Here is a 26,908-nt window from a genome sequence, read left to right on the forward strand (position 1 = left end):
CAAGATAAACAAACAAACACAGTATTGCCAGGGGAGGGGGAGCGTAGCAGCAACTTGCAAGGAAAAGCTATGTTAGTTTGAAAAAATATCGAAAGGAGAGATGAATCTAATCAAATACAAATAAGTCGGAGGTAGAAAAAAACAGGAGAAGGTGGGTGGAAGAGGTGCTGCAAAAGACACTGTCCCTACGGGGACAGATGATCAAGAAGCGAGGGAAGGGAACACTCCCAGTACAACCAAGCTGTTTCCTTCTAATTTAAATTTTGAGGAAAGCCTAATGGTGATCAATATTGAATAAACTGAAGGAACAACTCCTAGGAATGCACGCGCACGCACGCACATGCGTGCGTGCACGCACACACGCACACACACACGCACGCACACACACACACACAATCATCTATCCACACCAGCTCTCTCTCCAAAAGACACAGCTAGCGCAATAACACACAGACTTTCACTGAAGTATATATACCCCCTTCCTCCACCGCTCTCTGATTGGAGACTGCTAGTGTCGGTTATGACTGAGGGTTCCTATTCGCCAAAGCACACTTCCTCCTCCTCCTGCACTCACCTTTCCACCTCCTTGTGCCTTCCTGCGTCCGCTTGCCTTCCCCCTCCCTCCCTCCTCTTCTTCCCCCTCCTCCTCCTCCTCATGCCCCTCCACGTGAGTGTTGAGAAATTGATACATTTTGGAGAGAGCCTGTCTGGACTGCTCAGACATTCAGTAGAGCTCCGAATATATGAGGCAGAGGAGGTGCTTCGTGTGTGTGTGGGGGTGTGTGCTTCGCCCTGGGGTGCCTCGATACTGCTCTGACCCGCCTCGTATCACGAGCCTTTTGCTCTGAAACAGCCTGCTTTGCCTCGTTATTCAGGTTTCGTAATGGGGTGGTGCACAGCCCTAGTTAAAAGGGGAAAAGACACACTTCCCCAGTCCCATCTGTAGCTTCCAGTTTATTACTTCATGTATGTGATGGAAAGATTTCCTGTGAAAACGTATGCCACAACAACTTCATTAATCTTTAAGGTGCTACAGAAGTCTTTGATTTCCTTTGCCTCAGTGATTAACAACTGTGTAATGTTTTTCACATTTCCTTCTCACTGGAGAAGGAAATGGCAACCTACTCCAGTGTTCTTGCCAAGAAAACTCCATGGAACATATAACAAGGCTAAAAGATATGACGCTGGAAGACGAGCCCCTCAGGTCGGAAGGTGTCCAATATACTACTGGGGAAGAGCAGAGGGCATTTCCAAGTAGCGCCAGAAAGAGTGAAGCGGCTGGGCCAAAGCCGAAAGGACACTCAGCTGTGGATGTGTCTGGTGGTGAAAAGAAATCTGATGCTGTAAAGAACAATATTGTTTAGGAACCTGGAATGTAAGATCAATGAATCAAGGTAAGCTGGAGGTGGTCAAACATGAGATGGCAAGATTGAACATCGACATCTTGGGAATCAGCAAACTAAAATGGACAAGCATGGGTGAATATAATTCAGGTGACCATCATATCTACTACTGTGGGCAAGAATGCCTTAGAAGAAATGGAGTAGCACTCATAGTCAATAAAAGGGTGAGAAAAGCGGTACTGGGGTACAATTTCAAAAACGATAGAACGATCTCAGTATGAATCCAAGGCAAACCATTCAACATCACAGTAATTCAAGTCTATGCCCCAACCACTGAGGCCGAAGAAGCTGAGGTTGATCGGTTCTATGAAGACCTACAACACCTTCTAGAACTAACACCAAAAAAAGATGTCCTCTTCATCACAGGGGATTGGAATGCTAAAGTAGGAAGTCAAGAAATCACCCGGATAACAGGCAAGCATGGCCTTGGTGTACAAAATGAAGCAGGACAAAGGCTAATAGAGTTTTGCCAAGAGAACACGCTGATCATAGCAAACACTCTTTTCCAACAGCACAGGAGGTGACTCTACACATGGACATCACCAGATGGTCAATATCGAAATCAGATTGATTATGTCCTTTGCAGTCATACAGTCAGTAAAAACAAGACCTGGAGCTGACTGTGGCTCAGATCATGAGCTGCTTCTTGCAAAATGTCGGCTTAAATTGAAGAATGTAGGGAAAACCACTAAATCATTCAGGTATGACCTCAATCTTATCCCTTATGAATATACAGTGGCGGCGAGGAATAGATTTCAGGGATTAGACCTGATAGACAGAGTGCCTGAGGAGCTATGGACGGAGGTCTGTAACATTGTTCAGGAAGCAGCAACTCAATCCATCCCAAAGAAAAAGAAATGCAAGAAAGCCAAGTGGCTGTCTGATGAGGCTTTACAAGTAGCTGAGGAAAGAAGGGAAGCGAAAAGCAAGGGAGAAAGGGGAAGATATACCAAACTGAATGCAGAGTTCCAGAGAATAACAAGGAGGGACAAGAAGGCCTTCTTAAATGAACAATGCAAAGGAATTGAGGAAAACAATAGAATGGGAAAGACTAGAGATCTTTTCAAGAAAATCGGGGATCTCAAGGGAACGTTTTGTGCAAAGACGGGCATGATAAAGGACAAAGAAGGCAGGGACCTAACAGAAGCAGATGAGATTAAGAAGAGGTGGCAAGAATACACAGAAGAACTATACAGGAAAGATCTGAATGTCCCTGATACCCATGATAGTGTGGTCACTGAACTTGAGCCGGACATTCTAGAGAGTGAAGTCAAGTGGGCCTTAGGAAGCATTACTAACAACAAAGCTAGCAGAGATGACAGTATTCCAGCTGAGCTATTTAAAATCTTAAAAGATGATGCTGTTAAAATGCTGCACTCAATATGCCAACAAATTTGGAACATTCAACAGTGGCTACAAGACTGGAAAAGGTCAGTTTACATTCCAGTTTCAAAGAAGGGCAACGCCAAAGAGTGTTCAAACTACCGTACAATTGCGCTCATTTCACATGCCAGCAAGGTTATGCTTGAAATCTTACAAGCTAGGCTTCAGCAGTATGTGAACTGAGAACTACCGGAAGTACAAGCTGGGTTTTGAAGAGGCAGAGGAACTAGAGATCAAATCGCCAACATTTGTTGGATCATGGAGAAAGCAAGAGAATTCCAGAAAAACGTCTATTTCTGCTTCATTGACTACGCTAAAGCCTTTGATTGTGTGGATCACAACAAACTGTGGCAAATTCTGAAAGAGATGGGAGTACCAGACCACCTTACCTGTCTCCTGAGAAACCTGTACGAGGGTCAAGAAGCAACAGTAAGAACCGGACATGGAACAACTGAGTGGTTCAAAATTGGGAAAGGAGTACGACAAGTTGCCCTGCTTATTTAACTTATATGCAGAGTACATCATGAGAAACGCCGGATGACTCACAGGTCGGAATTAAGATTTCCGGGAGAATTATCAACAACCTCAGATACGCAGACGATACCACCCTAATGGCAGAAAGCGAAGAGGCTCTAAAGAGCCTCTTGTTGAGGGTGAAAGTGGAGAGTGCAAAAGCTGGTTTGAAACTCAACATTAAAAAAACTTAGATCATGGCATCTGGCCCCATCACTTCCTGGGATATAGAAGGGGAAGAAATGGAAGCAGTGACAGATTTTATTTTCTTGGGCTCCAAGATCACCGCAGACGGTTACTCTAGCCATGAAATTAAAAGATGCTTGCTCCTTGGGAGGAAAGCTATGGCAAACCGAAACAGCATAGTAAGAAGCAGAGACATCACCTTGCCGACAAAGGTCCGTCTAATAAAAGCCATGGTTTTCCCAGTAGTAATGTATGGCTGTGAGAGCTGGACTATAAGGAAGGCTGAGCGCTGAAGAATTGATGCTTTCGAACTGTGCTGGAAAAGACGCTTTTGAGTCCCCTGGACTGCAAGGAGGTCAGATCAGTCCATCCTAAAGGAAATCAACCCTGAGTGGTCTTTGGAAGGACAGATACTGAAGCTGAAGCTCAAATATTTTGGCCACCTAATGCGAAGAGAAAACTCCCTGGAAAAGACCCTGATGCTGGGAAAGATTGAAAGCAAAAGGAGAAGGGGACGGCAGAGGATGAGATGGCTAGATAGCATCACCGATGTAATGAGTATGAACTTGAGCTCACTCCGGGAGAGAGCGCAGGACAGGAAGGCCTGGCGTGCTATGGTCCATGGGGTCACGAAGAGTCGGACACGACTTAACGACTGAACAACAACAATGATTTTCATTGCTCCACTTTCTCCAGGGGAGGATCAACATTAGGACCACTTCTTGTGCCGATTCAGAAAAACAACAACACGCTGTCTCAAAAATATGTCATTTCCAATAAAAGGTTTCAATTTTGAGCATCATTTTGGAACATCCCTATATTGTGGTCCCACTCACCCTGCCCCTGGTAAATCACCATTCTTATTGACTGCTGGAGATGATTTTAAAACTGTATTACTTCCCTTGCTTCAAAATGTGGTAAGGCAGCTGTTCTGAGTTTAGGGGCCCTCCTGCTCATTCCCGTGGGGCCCTGGCATTTTGCCCCAAAGTCCTACCCTAATGGCACCACTGGCACTAGGTGGAGTGTGGCCTGGCAATTCACTTGTGGGTGAGTCTCATTCTGAATTGTTCATAACAGACTAGGATAATTCAGTTATCTTTAACCTGAAGGATAAACCCCTTCTTGGTTTTTTCTTCTTCTTTTAAACAGTGCAGGCTGGGGCGTTGCAAGGTACTTAAAAAATTTCAGGTCCAGGCCCATGAGACTTAAATCTACATCAGTGGAGGCTGGTGGCTCCGATTTCAGTGGGGCTGTGAATCCATTCTGGGTTTCAGTCTGAACCAGCCAGAACTCTAAATGAACTATCCAAGGTGCTGAACCTATTTTGGGGATAGGGGAACCTTTAGAGTTCTGTTTTGTTCTGACAGAAACCCGGAATGGAACCACAGCCCCATTGAAAATGGAGCCATTGGAGCCACCAGTCTTCATTATTTCTAAATTTCACACAGAAATTTAGAAATAATTACTAGGATTTATTTATATTTCACAGAAAGCAAAGTCAGCCAATTAATTTCTCATCCAAATAATCTCAAATAAAATACATTCTTCAATTAAATTTCACCCTGGTCCAGATTATCCCAAACCAATGGAAAAAGTTTTATCTAAGCTTTATTGCCATGTATGGGAAGGTGTGTGTGTGTGTTGCAGCACGTGGGAACCGCAGAGTTAACCCTTCCCTCCCCTGATGCAATTCCCCTTGATAGTTGCCACCTGCACAGCAATTAAGCTGAGAAAGTAACCTTGCATTGGCATCAATGGACACTCAGAGCTCTGTAGAATAGATCCAGGGCCCTGAGAAATAGTTTTGGAAATAACAATGACCCTGAGCATTGGACATAATATTGCAGAGTATATAAACACAACACAGCAGACAGAGGAGAACAGTCAGCAATGTGCGGGGGGGGGGTGAAATTATAATTGATATGAAAATAGGAATGTGACAACAAGCATGTCCCTGTTTTCATCGGTGAAATTCTAGATGGTATGGCAACTGTACAATTTGTAGTGCAAATATTATTTATTTATTTCATTTCTCTACTGCCCAATAGCCAAAGCTCTCAGGGCGGTTAATATGCATTCATATATGTGAAGAGAGAATGTGTGTGAAGTTCTTTGAACACTTCGGAAAAATGCTGTATAATTATAAACCTTAATTAAGATGATGATTGCTCTGATGTTTTACTGTTCACTTTTACCCATTTTCAGTTTGGCGAATAATTTCATAATAATGTTTTTAACAGGGCTATCCAATTGATCTCCCCATATAACACTCCAGATGAGGCTATGGCCAAGTATTAGGCCAATATGAGCAGGATGGAGGTCAAAGCATCTCCAAAAGAAAGCAAATCACTTCTCTGCTCCAGGCTTCCACTGCATCTTCTCTCCTTGTCATGACCCTCTGCGCTATTATATTATCCCTGACTGCACTGCTCTTTTAACCATGTACCAATGCCGACATGGGAGAGAAAACCCTACACCAACTGTTTTCTTTAAGATGAAAAATTCCCACCACCTTAATATTAGCACTTTAATATACATTCAAATGAGAAACTCTATGACAAGCTGTGACATAACAGGTTCATTGTTAAAGATAGAAATCTATTCTATATTCTTAACTGGATGAAGGGATTCTAGAACAAACTAGAGTGGCTACTTACACATTGCCAAAAAGGAAAGAAAGAGGACACTGATTTGCATAAAATTTGCAGATGCTAATTGATAGGCATTGATGCAATTTTAGAAATAATTATTTTAACTTAAATAGAAATACAATACATGTCAGCATAGTGTGGAAGATCATGGCCAGGTGACCTGTGTGCCTGCTCAGCCTGCTGTCTAGCTCAATGGTCTTCACTGTTTTTCAAGTGGAAGCCACTTTGGCAAAATAAATTCAGTGTGGGACTCGCCCTTCCGACCCACTCCATTGCATCTGCCTCCCTCCCGTGTGCTGCATCTGTCTCCCCCTCACCTGCCACATCTGTCCTTCTCTTCCTCCTGCCTGCCACATCTGTCTCCCGCCTCCCCCGCCCACCACATTTGTATTCTTTCTCCCCCGCCTGCCACGTCTGTCTCCCTTCTCTCCCTGCCCACCATGTCTGTCTCTCTCCTCCCGCCACCTCCCATGTCTGTCTCCCCCCCACATGTCATGTCTGTCTCCCTTCTCTGAGCCCACCTGCCACATCTGACTCCCTCCCTCCCCCAGCTGCCACATCTGTCTCCCTTCCCTCCACCTACCTCATCTGTCTCTCTCCACCCTGTCCAAAAGTCTGTCTCCCTCCTCCCCTCCCACCCATCCAGTCTGTCTCCCTCCCTCCCACATTGATGACGCCGCCCACTCTACAGGGCAGCTGAGCTCTCTGTAGAGTCGCCTTGGCTGGAAAGCAGCCAGTGGGGCTCTTCATGCAGATGGTCACAACCAAATGCCCTTCAAATAGAAGACATGTTCAAATAGTCCTACCTCAGTAAAGTAGGATACATGGCAACCTTAATATCTATGTATTTGCTTCTTGCTAATAATTATTCTCTTCTTAGAATATGGTTTATTTTTTTAGAAGAAAAAGTGGTTTAACCATGTTCTCCTTTGTAGTCACAGCCAGGCTCATAATAAACCCGCCCTCTTCAATGAATTATCCAATTATCTTTTAAAAATAACCTTTAAAATTTAAAGATTTAAAGTGTAAATGATGGATCATATTTTTTCACAAATAATTACTATATCCACAAGAGGTGTTCATATTCTCATAATCCTTTTCTCAGAAATGTGTGCAACAACTCTGTAAAAGGTTAAGATGTTTTTCATGCAAAGACATTATTTACAATATTAATCTGTTTATATTTGTCACCTAATGCTAATTGGACTTTTCTGCCGATAGATAAATTACCAAATATACCGTAATTATAGCAGATCAAATGTGATGCATTAAGAAAGAGAGAAAAAAAAAACACCCACCCCAGAGGCACATTTTGTCCTGAGGATTTCTTCCCATCGCCCACCCCCAAAGCAACCTTTTTCCGCCTAGTGGGTTTGTGGTGGCTGGATTTGATTCAGTAATGCTCAGGGTCTCTTTTCTATCCCCCTCTATTATTTAGACAATTCCTTCATACTTAGAATACAACATGGAATTATGTATAACATTTCCCTGTCAAAATTTTCAATAACTAAGATTAGCAGTGCAGCACAGAAGTACAAATTCTTTGGCAAAGCAACAGAAAATGTGTCGACTGGAAAGTGATATTGAGGGGGAAATTCAATAGCTGCTTAGTGTGGAATAAGTATCTCATTCAAATGAATGTAACAAAACTCAAGCTTTGGGAAGGGGACAGATACTGTTTTGGGAGGTGGGAAAACCGTTTTGGGAAGGGGGCAATTTGGAGTGGAGAAGCTGTGGTAGAGGTGTTTGGTTTCTCTCTCCCCAAGTTCCTCTCCGCAGCACCTTCCCCTGCCCCCAACTCAAAAGCTGCACTGGGGGGGTGGGGTGGGGAAAGGGTTAAATCTTCCCACAGTGCCTTTCTTCCAATAAAAAGTGGGCTTCACGTGCATTTGTGTGCAATGTTTGGTTCTGCCTTGAATGAATGAAATTCTATTGATTTCAGTGGGACTATTTCTGCACAAGTTGCCATTGAATCACTCTTATTGGCTGGTGTACACAGATATGTAGGTCTCTTGACCTCTCATCACCTGAGAGGAGTTCACCTGACCCTCTCATGTGTTCATAGAATGTGTGAATGGGGCTGCATAGGTTAGTGCAGTCTCCCTACTGATGTGTGCAGCAGCCACACACCCTCTACAAAGGATCCCCCTTGCGTACAGGTTCCCTACGCAAGGGGGATCCTGATTAATCCAGGATCCTCCCTTGCAGGGAGGAGTTCTCTGTACATTCGTCAGTGTATGTGTAGACCCTCTTCTCACATGTGCCAAACATGCAGTGGCAGGGGATGTAGCTATTGGATGCATTGGCAACAGGCAGGAAACGGTTGCTGATGCATTGTTTATTTGGACTTCCAAAAGGCTTTTGACGAAATCCCTCACCAAAGATTCCTGAGCAAACTTAGCAGTCATGGATTAAGAGGAGAGGTCCTCTTATGGATCAGTAACTGGTTAAAGAACAGAAAGCAGAGAGTAGGAGCAAATGGCAAATTTTCCCAATGGAGGGAAGTAGATAGTGGGATCCACAGGGATCTGCATAGGGATCAATGCTTTTCAACTTGTTCATAAATGACCTGGAATTAGGAGCAAGCACTGAAATTGCCAAGTTTGCCAATAACACCAAATTATTTAGGGTGGTTAAAACAAAACGGGATTCCGAGGAGCTCCAAAAGGATCTCTCCAAACTGGGAGAAGGGGCATCCAAATGGCAAATGTGGTTCAATGTAAGCAAGTGTAAAGCGATGCACATTGGGGCAAAAAATCCCAACTTCAAGTATAACCTGATGGGAACTGAGCTAGCGGTGACTGACCAAGAAAGAGATCTTGGGGCTGTGGTGAACAGCTCAATGAAAATGTCAGCCCAGTGTGCGGCCGCTGTAAAAAAGGCAAACTCCATGTTAGGCATAATCAGAAAAGGAATTGAGAATCATAGAATCATAGAATAGTAGGGTTGGAAGGGGCCTACAAGGCCATGATATTGGCAGAATAAAACTGCCAATATGATACTGCCTTTATACAAATCTATGGTGCGACCACACTTAGAATACTGCGTACAGTTCTGGTCAACACACCTAAAAAAACATGTTGTAGAGCTGGAAAGTGGAAGGCAAAAGGAACAGGGGCCGACCAAGGGCAAGACGGATGGATGATATTCTGGAGGTGACGGACTCGACCCTGGGGGAGCTGGGGGTGGCGACGACCGACTGGTCCATGAAGTCACGAAGAAGCCGAAGCGACTGACCGAATAAACAACAACAACAAGACCTGGAAAAAGTACAGAAAGGGCAACTAAACTGATCAAGGGGCTGGAGCAACTCCTCTATGGGGGAAGGTTACAACAGCTGTGATTGTTTAGCCTGGAAAAAAAGGCTAAACAATCCCAGGCATTTTCTACCTCTTTCATAATACTTGAACCCGGGGTCATCCCATGAAGCTGATTGGTGGGAGATTCAGGACAGATAAAAGGACTTCTTCACATAGCACATAGTTGAACTATGGAATTTGCTACCGTAAGATGTAGTGATGGCCACCAATTTGGGTGGCTTTAAAAGGGGGTTAGACAAATTCCAGGAGGAGAAGGGTATCAATGGCTACTAGTCCTGATGGCTCTGTGCTACCTCCAGTACACCAGTTGCTGGGGAACTTGGATAGGAGGGTGCTGTTTGTGGATTTCTCGTGGGCAGCTAGTTGGCCACTGTGCAAACAGAATGCTGAACTAGATGAACCCTTGGTCTGATCCAGCATGGCTCTTTTTAAGTTCTTATGTTCTTAACTAGCATGCATAGCCTCACTACTAGAGATGGTTGAACAAACTATGTTTGAGATTGGTAGGATCCCCTGAACATTGTCTCGCTGCTCATCCCATGACCAATTCCTGTTTATTTTTGTGATCACTGCTTGCTGTGCATGAATGGAAAAATTGTGCGAATTGAACAGCTATTGAATGTGAAATTTGTGCCCCAAATTTACACAACTTTCCCCCATAGAATAAAGTGGGGCTGATTCAGTCTACAGGGGAAATGTGCACAAATTAGGAACTGGGAAATCAAATCAAGTTGTGAAAATTGGAGAGCCAGCGTGGTGTAGTGGCAAGAGTATTGGACTAGGAGCTGGGAGATCTGGGTTCTAGTCCCCACTCAGCCATGGAAGCCCACTGGGTGATTTTGGGCCAGTCACAGACTCTCAGCCCAACCCACCTCACAGGGTTGTTGTTGTGAAGATAAAATGGAGGAGGAGGATAATGTAAGCCGCCTTGGGTTCTTTGCAAGAGGAAAAAAAGGTGGGGTATAAATGCAATAAATAAATAAAATGAATGAATGAATGAATGCAAGCGCAAGCACATATCTGGCAATTTGTGAACATTTTCAGCAGAGACGTGCTTGTGCTCATGTCTGGGGCTTCAAACAGGGCATGCTTGCATGTTTTGCGAGCAAAAATTGAAGTCTCATACATCCCTACTCACTACCTGCTTGTTATAGTGAATATGTATCTTCTTTAAACCCTACTTCCTGTCACTGTTTTGCTTTGCCTTCCCTTTTCTCCTCCTTCTGCTGTCAGTCACATGAGTGATTTGAATTAGGAATCACATCATGCATGCAGCCTTCTCCCACCTGGTGCTCTCTGGATGTTTTGAAGTTCAACTCCCATCAGCCTCAGCTGGCACAGCCAGTACAAAACATCTGGAGGGCACCAGGTTGGGAAAGGCTGACATAATGATTGGGATGATGTTATGACAGCACAGAGCCTGTTAGATTTAGCTTTCTCTTAAGACCACTGGGGTGGGTGGGTAGGGAAGGCCAATTGAAAGTAAAGGCCTTCTTGGATCAGTTACATAGTTCATCCCAGCCAACTGGGGATCACGCAAGCCCTGACAGATATGCTGGAATTTTATGGCCAGTAATCTATATGCGTACACTCCGAAACAGGTAATCTCTGAGTGTGCGATCTGTACGCTCTACTTTTGCAGGGTAACTGTATAAATTCAGAGCCTATACAATGTGGGTTGTATCTCTGTGCATAGGGATGTGCAAATCAGCAAAGCTCAAGCTCACTGAAGCTTTCTGAATTCCATCTCAAAGGTCATTCCAACTTGAGTCTGTACCAGATTGTGAGCATTGTTTTGTTCTTTTCACATGATAAATCCATGCATATTTCTGTGCATATTTTTCCAAATGCACACATCTCAATTGTGCAGTTTTGAAATGTTCGCATTTTTTTAAATGTACGCATGCTATCAAACACATTCTTTTTGGTCTCCAAATTACATAGCAAGCTCAGAAATATATGGCCTTTACCACAGATGGTGTCTTGAGTCAGTCAGTCAGTCAGTCAGTCAGTCAGTCTGTCTGTCTGTCTGTCTGTCTATCTATCTATCTATCTATCTATCTATCTATCTATCTATCTATCCCCACACCTACCTGCACACACGCACACACACGGACACACACACACACAAATACCTTGCAACAGTGGGGCAAAAATAACAGAAACTTTTGCATAAAGTTCACTTCCTAATTTTTGGGAAAGGAATGATAAGAAACAGTTAAAACTAGGTTAGCAATTACATGTTTACATAATTATCTCGCTTGGCTCTGAGACAATTTTATCAAGTTATCCCTCATGTCATACCATGGCTTTGAAGGGATAATTGCAAACAAATTTCACAAAAATGTGAAAATGCTGTTATGTCCTACTTTCAGCCCATTTTTACTTTATTTTAGAAATGTCGTTGAAGGTTTACAAGGTATCATCAACATGTTAGGGATGTTCAAGACATGCTTCACTCTATATGGGTAACATTAATTGGCAAAAATTAAATTCTAAAGCTGTCATAAAAGCATCCTATTTGATTTCATTCCAGCATCTTATCACAAAATGTGCTGTTGACACAAATGAGGCACAAACTGTACCATGTTTTGCTCATGTTTTTCTTCACCCCCAAATCACAGACAGTTAATTATTTTGAAAGCCACTGATGATAGCCAAAAGATCTAGTCATAGCTGAAAAGCTTTCATGATTTTGCGAGGCAAATCATGTAGAACATATGCACAGCTGAGCTCATGGTAAACCATTGAAGGAAAACATTGTCATCTCAAGTTTGCAAGGCACAAAAATATCCATGTCAGCAAACTAAAGGCCAAATCAGATGTTTACTTTAATAGTGTGGTTGGTAACTATCTCTGGGTTTAAAAAAAAAACTAAATACCAGAAATGCACACACCCCGTCATTGCGACCACAGCACACAGGGAAGGGGAAGTTTAACCCTTCCATATCCCACTGCAATCCTGACAAATCTCTCTCTCTCTCTCTCTCTCTCTCTCTCACACACACACACACACACACACACACACACACAGAGTTATGAGGCTTAGAAAAAATTAAGTTTGGTGCTAGTGGGAGCTCTTTGATATAAACCTCATAGCCATGCAGGGGGAGAATTTTGTCAGAAGTGTGGGAAGGATGGCTGGGATGATGGGAGTTGTAGTCCAACACATCTGGAAAACACCATGTTTTACAAGGCTGCTATAATTTGTACTGCTCCTGTGTAAGAAAACCTCACCAACTGTTAACCCTAAACCTTATGTACAGCAAAGAAACTTTTGTTGCTAAAAAATTGCCTGTCACAGGCAGATGTAGAAAAACTCCCAGAGAAATGTTGCTAGTCTGATTGAAATGGTTTTGGCTGCCCTCAAAATTCCTCAAGTGTTTCTTGTGGAGGAACTCCCAAATTCACTTCAAATTTAGCTTTAGGCAAAATCAGGTTAACAACAATATGTAGCACCTCCCCACCCCCCCGAGACATTTTGCCAATCTTATTAAAACTCTTTCAGCTTCCTTTGACATTTCTCAGATGATTCTCCTCCCAAATCCACTTTGAACTTTACTTCAGTGAAAGTGCGATGACAATTCTGTTGATAGATTAAATGGGTATGTCCAACACAGGGAGGGCTCTAGGTGCCTTACTGTTGTTTCTGTCTGTCCAAGATGATTCAGATATAACATGAATCCACAATTTGTCATAATGTTTGAGATGAAACCGGGGGTTCTCAGGAAAACTGTGTCATTCCGTTAGTGCAAATGACCTTGTGACAGGGGAAACTAGGTTCTGAACTATATGCAAGAAAACGATCCACCTCAAGGTACCTTTGCTTAAGTGGTTTTGCATTATGCTTGTGCAACCCGTTGTGCAACCAGTTGTGCAGAACTCTTGTGCAATGTGCTGTGCAGCTCACTGTGCATTCCACTTGGGCAACCAGTTACACAACTGTTGTCACCCATGATGCAAGACATTGTGCATTGTGTTGTGCAACCAGTTGTGCAACTGCTTTGCACCCATTTTGCAACCCGTTGTGCAGCTGGTTACACAGCTGCTTGCACAACCGATTGCGCAAGCATGGTGGGAAGATTCAGTGGAGCTCTGCTAGCGCCATTTGAGTTTGCAGAACGTCACCGTTGGATACTGTCCCACTTTTCCTCCTGCCACAGCTTCTGGGATGATGGTGGTTACTTTTGATGTCTTTGGTACTAATCTGGATCATGAACCTTATTTTTCCCTATATTCTATGCATTCACTCACAGAACCTGGGCTTGGTCTCCATGCGCACACCATATCATCCCTCCCTCCCTCCCTCCCTCCCTCCCTCCCTCCCTCCCTCCCTTTCCATACATTATAAGAAAGAACTACAAAGCCAAACTCTAAGTCAAACTACTAAGATGAAAGATATATACTATTCCATCAGATTGCTTACTTTATGCCGGTTGTAGTATTGTTCACCTCCTATGCCATCTTGTTCCTCTGCAGTCCAAAGCACTAAACGCAGAGTTCTCTTGGGACGCAGCCCTAAGTTATTTAAAAAGAAAAAAAGCTATTATATTCAAACCATCTCTTTCTTTCCAACACTGAGAGCCACTTTTATTACCACAAGAGGACCTCATCAGTATGTTAAGAGCAGGAAAGCACTTTAGCCATAATTGTAAGTAAAACATTTTTTAAAAAATCATTTCCGGTTAATGTGGTTTTTCTGAGTGTCTGTGTTCACTCTCCATCCTTATCTCCTTGTCTTCTCTCCAGAGTGCACTCTGTTTGTCTTCTCTCTCTGTACCATTTAGCAGGGGTGGGCAGAAGGTAGATCTACTGGCTGATCTCTGGGAGATCTGCAATTGATTGGCAAGGATTTCTGGCCCCCACTTTTCTAACAATAGCAGCAAAATGACTCTCCCCACACCTAAACTGTACTGTCGAAAGGATGAAGCTTAGGTCAAACTAGGAGTGAATTTTTGTGTGGAAGGCCTGAGATCCCTTTTCAATCCTCGTTCTCAAAACAAATTCCTGGGCTCGGAATCCTTTTATTCGAAGTGTATATATTTCACACAAGGTCTGGTTGGTGGATCCCAGGATTCTAGGAGAACTCCCCCCCCACACACACAAAATAGATCCTGCATGCCTGAAGTCAGCCTACCCCTGGCCTATAGCACACACTCTTTTATCTCCCTTTCTTCAAACTGCCTCTGTTATCACTCCCTGCCTGGTGTCTGCAGCCTGCTTGCTCAGTTAATTCCTCTCCTCCATTTTTCTCTTTCCACCCCATAGTGCTCTTTCTTTTCTCTGAATTTCACAGGTTTCTCCGCGCTCCCAACTCTGTTTGTTCAGGTCTGCCCCAATCTCTCCCCCCCGCCCCCCCCCACACTTCAAATATATTTGTACTACTCTGTTGTTAGTCTTGTGATCTTTCTAGATCGATAGATAGTTGCGGGAGGGGAAGGCACACAGGGAGCCCACACTCATGGCTTGCATCCCCACTGACTTCCCCTTTTCTCCTCAGCCAAACTCATCTGGTATCTGAGGAGAAAAGCTCTGACGGTGGGGGGGAGCAACTGGGTGGAAAGTAAGTTAGAGGAAGGGGATGGTTAAGTATGCATGCACACAAACACACACATGGACACAAGTCAAGAGCACAAACCATAGTTTCATCCTGGCTGGTCTGAACCATAGCTTGAACTGTATTGGAATGTAACAGGGAATACTGGTAAGTTTAAAAGAGGAAGAGAAAGGTTGTAGTACATGACATGTATGAGACAAAGGAGGAGTAGGGGATGTGCACGGGCCTGAGGATCAGTCATGTAATGCTAAAGGATAGCTTACCACAGCTTAGCATTATGTCTGAACCAACCCATTATTTTGACCATTGATATTAACCTGGAAAGTCTGAAACGTTATCCATTTAAAAGCCACACATGAATCGGCATTGGGAAGTCCGCTTTGCCAGACCCAGGTCCCTCCAGATGTTTTAGATTGTAACCAGTGGAACCAGTGGTTCCAATTTTGGTGAGGCTGTGAATCCATTCTGCATTTCAGTGCAAACCAGCCAGAACACTAAAGTCGCTATCTAAGATGCTGAACCTATTTTATTTATTTATTTAAAACATTTATATCCAATCCTATATCATTAAGATCTCAGGGCGGCATACAGATAAAATCAATTTAAATAGTATAAAACAACAAACAATGTAAACAGCTAAAAACATATTAAACATTAAACAAGGTAATACCAATTAAAATCTAAAACAATAAAACCATTAAAGAGTGTGCTACTTTAGGGAATGCATTTAGCCTTCAAAGGGAATGCATTTAACCATGTTTTTACTTGGTGCTGAAATGAAATCAGTGTCTGCGCCAATTGGGCCTCCAAGGGGAGGGCATTCCACCACCGGGGTGCCACAGCAGAGAAAGCCCTCTCCCACGCCCCATACAACATGCCCTGTATGTCTCGCAGTGGTGGGATGCAGAGGAAGGCCCCTCTAATTTGGCAGCAGGTTTTAGAACTGTGGATAACTCCTTTAGAGTTCTGGCTGGTTCTGACTGAAACCCAGAGCGGATTCACAGCCCCACCAAAATCAGAGCCACCTGCCTCCACTGATTACATCTCCCACCATCCCTGATGACTGGGCATGCTGGCTTGGGCTTATGGGAGCTGTAGTCTGGAATATCTGGAGGAATGCAGGTTGGGGAAGGCTGATCTGTCTGTTGTGGGAATAGCCAAGCTGAGTTGTCTTGAATGGAGGGTGACATCCTAGGGAATGATATGACTGTGAACTCTGCCATTCTCTCCAGTACTTCAGCTCAAGAAGGCTGTTTACAGCAGGGGTGGGCAACTTCGGCAGCTCCTGGACCAGATTTCAACCCCGTGGGGGCCACACCGCCATGGCATGCTGACGAATTTTGGCAGTAGCAAAACAATCCATATGCACCTGGTTTTGAAGATTTATTTATTTATTTATTTATTTATTTATTCCATTTATATCCCACCTTTCTTCCATCTGCACATGGCCCATGGGCTTCATGTCCCTCTCCAGGTTTACAGTGTATACTTAAAAGTAATCACCATCATCATACTTGGCATTCAGAATGCTTTACATACAAAATCTCAGTAATATTTAAAACAACCCATATGATAGGTCAGAATTATTATCCCTGTAATGCATATGGGGAGCTGAGCTGATATAATGCAGAAGCTTGCTCAGGGTTACTTAATAAGGTCAAGGCTGAGAGGACGTTTGAATTAGTGACTTTTGGGGCTCCCAGCTCATAGCCCTGCCCGCTATTCGACACTGTCACCTTGCCAGCATAAACCTATACATGTTTACTCAGAAGTAAGTTCCACCATGTTCAATGAGGCTTAGTCACAGGTAAGAGTGCATAGGATTGTTGCCGAATACTGCAATCCTATACATGTATACTCAGAAGTAAGTGCCACTGAGTTCACTGGGCCCTGCTGCCAGGTAGGTGCATATAGGATAGCAACCTTAATCTCTGGTTGGAGTTTTAAGGTGTGTGTTTTGGCAGTGCATACAAATGAGAACCCCAAATAATTGGACAAATGGGAACTAAAAGAATGGAAAATATTGCAATGTCTACATAATGGAAGTAAAGGGAAAGGCACAGAGTTAGTAAAATGGCATTTCACGACTTCAAGCAAATAGAAAATAAGCACAGAAGGAGTGGGCCTGTCATTTTCAAAAGCAAAACCTCAAAAATATCCAAGGGATTTACTAGTGCGCTTCTTACTTACTATTAAAGCACAGGATTAGAGCCTCCTACCCATTTCAAATCAGCCAGATGGCCAATGATGTCACATTAAGATAATAACACAGCAATCACGTTGAAACCATCACATGAAGCCACTAGTCAGGGTCAGGTCAGGTGTTTGGTTTTAGGTGTTGCTGTTTTTTTACGTTTGCTCTGATGCCTAAAAACATGTGCTTTTGGATTACTGACTGCAAAATACACCTTGAAATAAAGTTCTGTATGATGAATGGTGCACATGCAGTATGGCAAACAAGGGCTGTATGTTTTGGGAGGGGTAGGCTTAATTATTGGTGTTATAAACTACTAGATGCTAAATGCCAGTGATGGATTAGACTGCGTGCGCATGTGTGTAAATGGATGCAAAAAGAGCGCAACTGAGCTGGAAACGGGTTTTCCACCTCTGTGGGCAAGTGGCACTAAGTGATGCTCTGCATAACTTTTAATGCACTGCAAGGCTTGAATTTCTTTATAATTGTGCATACAGCCATCGACAATGATCAATTCAAAATCCCTTCTTATCTCTCACCTATTTATATACCCAGCCTTACCCCCACCCCACAACATGTCACAGAAAGACTGCACTGAGCAGCAATGTCTGCAATAACAAAAGAGTGTCCAAGATTCCAAATTGGTGGCCATCCATACATCTTGCGGTAGCCATTCCATAGTTTGACTATGCGCTGTGTGAAGAAGTACTTCCTTTTATCTGTCCTGGATCTCCCACCAACTTAGCTTCATGGGATGACCTCAGGTTCTAGTATTACCAGAGAGGGAGAAAAATGTCTCCCTATCTACTTTCTCCACACCATGCATAATTTTGTCCACCTCTCTCTCGGTTAAACAGTCCCAGATGTTGTAACTTTTCCTCATCTCTAGCTCCTTGCTCCAGCTCCTTGACCATTTTAGTTGTCCTTCTCTCCACTTTTTTCAACTTGACAATATCTTTTTTTAGGTGAGGTGTTGTCAGGAGCGCCCTAGCTGCCTCTTGCAGTTCCCTCCAATAGCCAACTCAGGACTCAGACGATGAGGATTCTTTCCAAGGCTTTATTCCTTTATTACTTTATGACTCTTTCAGATACTAATCACTAGCGACTAAGCAAGGAACAGCACTGGGGAAAGATAGCAGAATAGCCTAAGCTCCAGGTAAGGTAGTTGGTCCCCGTTTGAAGGGGAACCACGGGAAGACTCTGAACTTATGGGCTATGGAGAGATCCTCCCTCTTTCCCTTGGGTCGTTGGGACGCGACCATTGTTTGAGCGCCAAACGAGCGGAACGCCTCCTTTCCGCGCCCTCCACCTGTCGTCGCTCCCAATGTCTGCGCCGAGCATCCAGCAAGCCCCCCTCCAGCGCTCTCTCACTGCCAGGTTCACTATCTCTCCCAGGAATGCTGGCAGGAGGAATCTCTGCCAGCTGCTGTGCTTGTGAGAGATGAGCGAGCTCCTCTCCCATGGATTGCTGTTCTTCCTCAGAATCAGAACTGCTCTGGGCCTCTATGGGCTCAGTTTCCACCCTGACAGGTGACCAGAACTGTACCCAGTGTTCCAACTGTGGTTGCACCATAGATTTGTATAAGGGCAGTATGATATTGGCAGTGTTATTCTTAATTCCTTTCCGAATGATGCCTAACATAGAATTTGCTTCTTCACAGCAACTGCACACTGGGTTGACATGTTCATCGCGGTGTTCACCACAACCCCAAGATCTCTTTCTTGGTCAGTCACCTCCAGCTCAGTTCCCATCAGCTTATATGTGAAGTTTGGATTCTTGACCCAATGTGCATCACTTTACATTTGCTTAGACTAAACTGTATTTGCCATTTTGGATGCCCTTTCTCCCAGTCTGGAGAGATCCTTTTGGAGCGCCTCACCACCTATTTTTGTTTTAAGCACTGTAAATAATTTGATGTCATTGGCAAACATGGCCATTTCTAGGGGTGTACAAATTCCCCACCGTCTGTTCCGGTGGGGAATCCGTGGGGGGGGGAGGTGATTCGTTCCTCCCCCCCCGGAATCCTCCAGCGCGGTTCTGCTCCACTCGGATTCCGGGGGGGGGGGAACTGGCTTGGGGCGCTTACCTTCCTTCCTGCCAGCCAGAGCAGTTCACCTCCCTCCTGTCCCTGCCGATTGCCTTTAAAAAAAGTCTTAAAAAAAAAAAAAAGGCGATCGGGAGGATGTGCCCATAGTTATGCACAAATAGAGTCATGAATCTTGCATATCAGTCTATGTGTCCATAGGCTTATATGCAAGATTCACTGCTCTATTTTGCGTATAAGTCTATGGGCACATCTTCCCGATTGCCATTTTTTTAAAAAAAGACATTTTTTTAAAAAGGCAATCGGCAGGGACAGGAGGGAGGTGAACGGCTCTGGCTGGAAGAAGCAGCCGAGTGCCATTCCGCCTCCAGTTCTCCTGGAGCGGAGGTAAGTGGTCCGGATCCACTGAGGATTCCTGAAGCCGGATTCCAAAGAATCCGGCCTCATTTGAATCCGTAGCGGATTTCTCTGACATCCCTAGACATTTCACTGGCCACTCCTAATTCCACATCATTTATGAACAAGTTGAAAATCATTGGTCGCAATATAGATCCCTGTGGGACCCCACTGTTTTCAATGGCTTCTGTGCATTGACTCCTTTTGAGAAAATTTATTTGAGAGGAGGAGCACAAGCACACTGCATGAATCCACGTATCACGCAAAATAGAGCATACAAATTAATAACAAATTCCCATCTGAATATTTGCCGCTTTTGACCTCTAAGTTATAATAAGCAGGAATAAGCAGGACTTTTCAAAATCCATGTGACTTTCCCTTTAGCTGCTTGGGAATTTAAAGAGTGGTATAAGTTACACATGACATGTAAGTAACTGTTGCACTGATATTGGATTGAGAGGTTTAGCAAAATGAATTACTTTAGTTTTCTTAAAGATATTACTTTCTTTCATTCCTGCCCTATAGTCTGATTTCTTTTAAATCATTTTTGGAGGTGAAATATTATACAAGCGGATGTGTATGACATGTTTCATTACGGTTGCTTATCCATTTTTGGCAGCTTCTCCCAGCTTTTCCATTCCAGGAGGGGGAAAGGGGCTGATCTGATTTCACAAGGCATAAGAGATTCCCTGAATGCCACCGGTATTTAACAGTCTGAGTGGAAACTTATTCAACACCTTTTAAACAGCACCTGATGACAATACACCAGACTGCCTGTAACTTGGATGTACGATGGCTACATATTTAGCTGCATATTTTGTTACAGCAGCTTTAGACTCATGTGTCAAATGCATGACTAAGATATAATCCCATTCAGGGTTCAGCATCGTTTTCTATAAATAAAGTAGAGATACTAACAGAGCAATCCTATGGTCCCTGGAAGGGTGTTGCAGGAGCCATAGGATACTGTGTATTTCCCGCCTCCTCAAGGCCATTGACACAGCTATGACCTTGGGAAGGGAAATCTGAATGGGAATTTTCCACCCCTTCACCCCTTGCAGCTGGTGTGGAAGCTCTGCAGTAGCTCTTCTTCTGAGGTCACTGTTTTTGCCTCAAACGGGAAGGAGGAAAGGGGGTGGGGTAATTAGGGACTGGGTAAAATCTGTTCCATCTGCGTTTCACAGATTGGCAGGTGCCTTCCATTCTGTCATCTGCTCATCAATGGAATCGGATTTTTTTGAGTTTCCAAATTTGTGTAAATTCGCATCTGCACAAATTTACACTTGCACAAATTTGCACTTGTGAAAATGTACAAATCCCCCCAAAGGCACCCCCCCCCCGCAAATGAACATGTTCACACTTAACCTATGAGGAAAATGCACATTTTTGGCTGTTTTTTTATTTTGCATATTTTTGTATTAATGCATTTGTACAAAATTCTGGAAAGTTAGAAAAACAGCCCACAAGTCCATGGAATCTGCCCGACTGGGAAAGAGCTGATCCACTGAGGAATCTGCAGGTCAGATTCATAAAAATCCAAACTCATTTGATTCCATTGTGGATTTCTCCAAACACCTAGGAACAATGGGCAGGGGTGGGGGGGAGAAAGGTTGATCTGTTCAGTATTGAACCCTCTCCACTGCCATCACTGCCAACTGAGAGGGAAGGAAGCTAAGATGGCCTCAAAGGCCCACCTAGCTTAAATTGCATTGAAGGTGGCACAGGAGGCTGTAAAAGCCTCTGTCATTTCACCTGTCCTGCCGGGTCTTGCTGGCAGGGCAATGAATGGGTGGAGGGCTCCAGTCTCAGGGATCTCTGTAAAAAGGGCACCAATCCTTTAGGATTGCACTCTAAGTTTCTCACAATGGTTTGCAGTGAAAATTTGAATACAATGTTGTTTTGGTTCATTCTAATTCAGTTAACATCCATTAACTTCAATTGATCAATACTAGTATATTTATGTATAACACTTTAGTCTCACTTTCTCTACCATTTAGGAGTACACCTATGGGTCCTGATATCCAACACATGTTGCACATGACTAGTGGCCCCCTGGTGGGGATATACATCCACTTCAATTTCAATGGGGCCTGGAGAAGCATCACAGTGCAAGCACAAACATCCCAATCCATGTCTTGTTTAGTGGCTCAGACACAAAGTCGCTATGATAAGTGGGATAAGACCCAATGCACAAAATGATTTTAAAATGATGACCACATCAGAGTGGCCAGACCCATCTATCACGTCAGTATTGAATCATTTTGCATGCTCCAGTTACATTTGTGTAAGGCGAAGTATAAACATATCAACCATCATAGGAAATATAAGGCCAAAGGTCTCTACCTAGCCACATTAAGGTTCTCTCCCTTAGAAAATCTCCCCACACCTCCAAAAGTGACCAACCTTTGGATGACCCAACAAACAATAAAATGTGATCCTGTGCCACCAAGGCGGAAAGCTGACAGGCACTGCGTTGCTTATCTCCAATATAGAGCAATAAAACATGAAATAAAAGCTTGCATCTTAACAGCAGCTTACTCAGTGCCAACTCCATGTTAGGGCCAGGAACTTAGGTAATACGCCCTCTATTTGCATTTTTAAAGTGCATATTTTGCTATTTTTCTATTCAACGCATCTGGAGAACGTGTTTGTAGGGGTGTACGAAATACTCACCCCGTTCTGATCCGGGGCGTCTGCAGAGGGGGGGAGGCAATCTGTCCCTCCCCCCGGAATCCTCCCCAGCTGAGTCTGCGGAGCCGCAGGCCAGGCCTGTCCGCAGCTGGACTTCCATCCGCTGCAGGGCTGCAGATGCAAATGGCGTCCGGCGTAGCCGACGTCATTTGCGTCCCTGCTCTTTTCGTGACAGGCTACGTATTTACATATCCTATCATGAAAACAGCAGGGATGCAAATATTTACGTTGGCTACGCCATTTGCATCCCTGCTTTATGCCATGATAGGCTACGTAAATATTTACGTAACCTATCACCAAAAAGCGCAGGGATGCAAATGGTGTCGGCTACGCCGGATACCATTTCCATCCACAGTCCAGGGCAGCGGATGGACGGCAGCGGACGGACCTGGCCAGATCAGCCGGCAGCAGGTAGGGTCCGTCTGGGGAGGATTTCGGGGGGTGACGGGGGGGAGTAGTCCATTCCGCCACAGACTCATTGGAGTCCGTGGCAGATTTCTCTGCCATCCCTACATGTTTGCAAGCTCGGGCATAGGCGACCTTTGCCTGAAAAATGCTTCGAGTTCAGGGTTGCTTGCGGGGCAAGTTCCAATGCTTCACAAGCTGAAATGAAATACTCAGACAGTTCTAGCTACTCTTTTCAGTTTGTTTTTGATCAGGATTTACCAAGTTCGTACGTTCCGGACTGAACACAAACTTTGACCAGACGCAGTCTGTGGTCAGAGTCCATACATTTCCGGGCTTCCAATGTGATTTGCGGTGCCCCCAAAATGCATTCAACAACGTGCGTGCTTTTAAAAAATGCATGTGAAAAAATGCGTACTTTTGAAAAGTGCATACAAGTACACTTTAATCAATGCAAGAAGAATGTGTACATTCTTGCCTGTACCCCGAGCCCTGCTTGCTGAGCCCCTGCCCCCACTTGCCCCCTGCGCACACTCAGCAAGCAGCCCATGCTTACCCCAGCAGGAATTCGCGGGAATTTGCATATGCGTGAATATGAGCATTTGTGATAATGCACATTTTTGTGTGTATGCAAAATGTGCATTCACAAAATGTGCATTTTCGCGCATATACAGATATGTGCATTGTTGTGATCGCCATTTTTTTTTTTAAAAATGGCAACTGCAGAGCTCGATGCGCTCGCCAGGGTGAATGTGGGCCACTCACTGAGTGTGGGAGGGGCTCGAGCGTGGTCTGGAGACTGGCGAGTTGGGGCAGGGGCTGGGTGAGCGCCTGGAGAACCCAGATGGGGGTGGATTCACACATCCCTAGAAGCAAGAGGTGGCAACCATCCACTCCAACACTGCCCCTTCCCTTGACAAAGGATCTTAACCTCCCTTTTGACTATCCACATTAAGGATGAAAATATTAGGTCTTACTATTACTTAAGACAGGCTCACCCAATCTGGTGCCCTCCAGATAGTTTGGACTGCAACTCCCATCAGCTCCCATAAGTATGGCCAATGGTCAGGGATGATGGAAGGCATAATCCTAAACACCTGGAGGGCACCAGATTGGATAAGCCTGTCTTAAAATATTAAGGCTGCCATTCCACCATGAGGGAAAGGATAGGTCAATGAGGAGGAGCAAGCACGGGGCGCTATTTCTGCCTGATCGTGGACATTTCTCCCAGTGCGAGGGCAAATGAGCAGGCAGTAATAGCAAGGAGGAGGTGTTGTTGTTAGAGCAGCAGCAGCATTGGGGGAGTCTGGCCAGTAGTGGGAGCCAGCAGGACTCTTGTGTTGTTATCATGTTATCCTTCAGTAGTTCTCAACTGACTGAAGAATACAGAGATAAAGCCAGGAAGGTCTCTGTCTGATGATGAGGTGACTATGTTTTGAGCAGGCTTCTTAGTGGAGGCCGCAAGGGAAGCAGTTGGGTATGAGATGTTTCCTGCTTTTCAGGACCAAGCGCACAAACAGAGGAGATTTTAACATTATGGAGGAAGCAGAGATTAGATGTGATTAAAAAAATTATGTGGAGAAAGAAGGGCACTGAAAAGATGGAGAGAGCTCAAAAGGCTGCAGGCTGAGGGTGATCGGAAATAGATTCTGGTTACCATGTCAAAAATAAACCTGAGGAAAAACATAGCTGATAAAGGGAAAGGGGATGTACTAAGAGGCAAGCACAAGAAGTTCAGTGTTAGACATCTTCCCTTTAATGAGGTAATAGCCCAATTAAAGATGAAATATACAGGAACAGACGTAAGGCTGGACAGGGCTTAGAAGTGCATTTGTGAGTAATCTCTGCTGAGGTAATAGCTGAGCTATGTGAGGGAAAAAGACAAATGGTACTATGAGAACATGCTAGGGAGAACTCTCTTTAAGAGAAGGATATGAAAAGGAGGATAACGTTGTACTGGGACTTTTGAGTGGGTCACCATCATGCTAGCTACGTACAGATGAGCAACTACGTCACTGAATTTTTACTCTTTAGCTTAGCCTTCTCCAACCGGGTGCTCTCCAGATGTGTTTGTCTACAACTCCTATAATCCCCAGCCAGCATGCCTGCTCTAGTTCAGCGCAGCTACTCTTATGGGATCTGCATGAGTCCAAAAGCTAAGTTGATAACAGGGGAACAATTTGCATAACAGAATCTGGGTTGGCACACACATAACTTGTGATAGGAAATGGCTTCAGTGGTTCTGGAAAAAGCAAAAAGCATAAGAAACAGAGTGTCGTACATGATCGTCTACAGCTGATGTTAAAATCTGAGGTGGAGATGAACGCAGTGATTGCAATGCTCACCTCATTTTTAACCAAAGCATCCTAATTATGGGATTAAGAGTGCAATCCTATGCATGTTTAGACAGAAAAAAGAGAGGCTCACCTGGCATCTACATTGTGGTCTTTTCAGTGACAAGTGAAGACCTTTTTATTTTCCAGGCTTTTTATCCCTTCAGTTTTAAAAATGGTATTAGTGCGTTTTTCTATCTCTGCACTGCTGCTGGCTTTTACCTTGGGTACTTCTTTGGTTTGATTCTGTTTTAAACTTATGGTTATATATTAAGTTTTACTATGTTACAGTATGTTATGGTATTTTATGGTTTTAAGCTTTGTCTCGTAAACTGCACAGAGAACTTCAGCTAATGGGAAGTATAGCAATGAAACAAACAAAAAAACAGCCTTACAACTCCCAACATTCCCCAGCCAGCCATACTGGCTTGGAAACGCTGGGAGTTCTAGGACTATTTTCTGTCTAAACATGCATAGGATTGCGCCCAAAAGAGGCAACAAGTCTAAATCTTCCTAAATATAGGTGTGCTTTTACATTGGCTAGGTTCAATGTTTTACACTCTGTGCTGCTACAAGGAAGATTTAAGGGTTTTCTTTTCACTGCATGTTTTGTCCTTGTGTGATTGGAGAGGCTGGCTCTATTACACATATCTTATTATACTGTGAATTTTACGCAGAAATCAGATTGAAATTACTGTCAGGTTTAAAGAAATCTTTGAATCAGCTAATCTTTCTGTAAATAACAGATCAACATTTTTACACACATGCATGCACACAGTGTAAATGCAATGAGAATAGGTTCAATGTGACTTACTTCCAGGTAAATGGATATAGGATTGCAACATTAATATTTTACATTTTGGTCTTAGTTGTATTAATGCTGGTCTATGACCATACTAACACTTTGACTGATAGATGAGCATCCCAAATCACTGAAGTTTGCACTATGAGCTAAAGCATTACAAAACTCAGTGACATCTTTAGTAAACCTGTACTACTGCAAGTAGCAATTGCATCATCCTTTACACTCTCAACAGTAAGTATCCTAAGACTGCCTTCCTACGCTCTCTATATAACATCCCTTCTGAGCCAGCATGACATTTTGGTTTGTGACGTTTTTCTTGCAAACACAGGAATGTACCCCTTTTAAAGTCTTTATTACAAACAAAGCAAATTTGGATTGCAAACAAAGCAAATTTCTATCTGTTTCCTGAAAGTTTCTTTCTTGGTTTGCAAGTCAATCAAAAATCTCGACTACAGCCACCCCAGGGCTAAGACACGTGACGGCTGTGCTAATGTCAGCCACTTTTTCTTCGTGGTGTGTGGTAAAGCTGCTCCCTGCTCTGCTTGTGGTTAAGTTTCAACTTGTGGTGAAAAGGACTTGCTTGCCAGGGCAGAGACTAGTGCTGCCACTGGGGCGGGGGTGGGTTGACCAGCCAGCACAGGATGCTAGTCAGATACATCAGGCTTCTGTCTTTTTCTTTTATATATATATATGAACCATTCTTCCCTGGTATGTTTTTCTTGTCCTTCTGTAGCAAGGATACTCAAGCAGCAGATCACAGGCAGTGTTCAGACTCTGACAAGATTTTGGTCAGCTACTATGACTCTTGTGGAGAATGCATGACCAGGGCCAGCAGCACCTGGCATCCTTGGGCAGCTGCTGGAGCCCTGGCCCCCCAGCAGGGTCCACCACAAATGCCTACGCAAATGCCTATGCTTACTCCCCAGTAAACTTTTCCTGGTGGGTCTAGTAGTTCCCATTTTGATTTTCCATCATGCCCCCAAGAGACAGAGCGGGAGATATTCTGGGAACTTAAAATGGCAACCA

General features: G+C 44.0%; 1 protein-coding gene across 3 annotated transcripts in view; it reads right to left on the reverse strand.

Annotated features, from left to right (window-relative positions):
• CPQ (carboxypeptidase Q) overlaps positions 1-26,908 on the reverse strand; it is a 265,330-nt gene that overhangs the window by 65,023 nt on the left and 173,399 nt on the right. For all 3 annotated transcript variants that reach the window (XM_084848003.1, XM_084848005.1, XM_084848004.1), the window contains one exon: positions 13,883-13,974. In XM_084848003.1, the coding sequence (XP_084704129.1) occupies positions 13,883-13,974 (92 nt within the window). The remainder of the gene's footprint in view (positions 1-13,882; positions 13,975-26,908) is intronic.

The sequence above is a fragment of the Heloderma suspectum genome, chromosome 4 (assembly GCF_057233095.1).
Source record: "Heloderma suspectum isolate Gila_16-S chromosome 4, 16-S_ref, whole genome shotgun sequence".
Lineage (NCBI taxonomy): Eukaryota > Metazoa > Chordata > Lepidosauria > Squamata > Helodermatidae > Heloderma > Heloderma suspectum.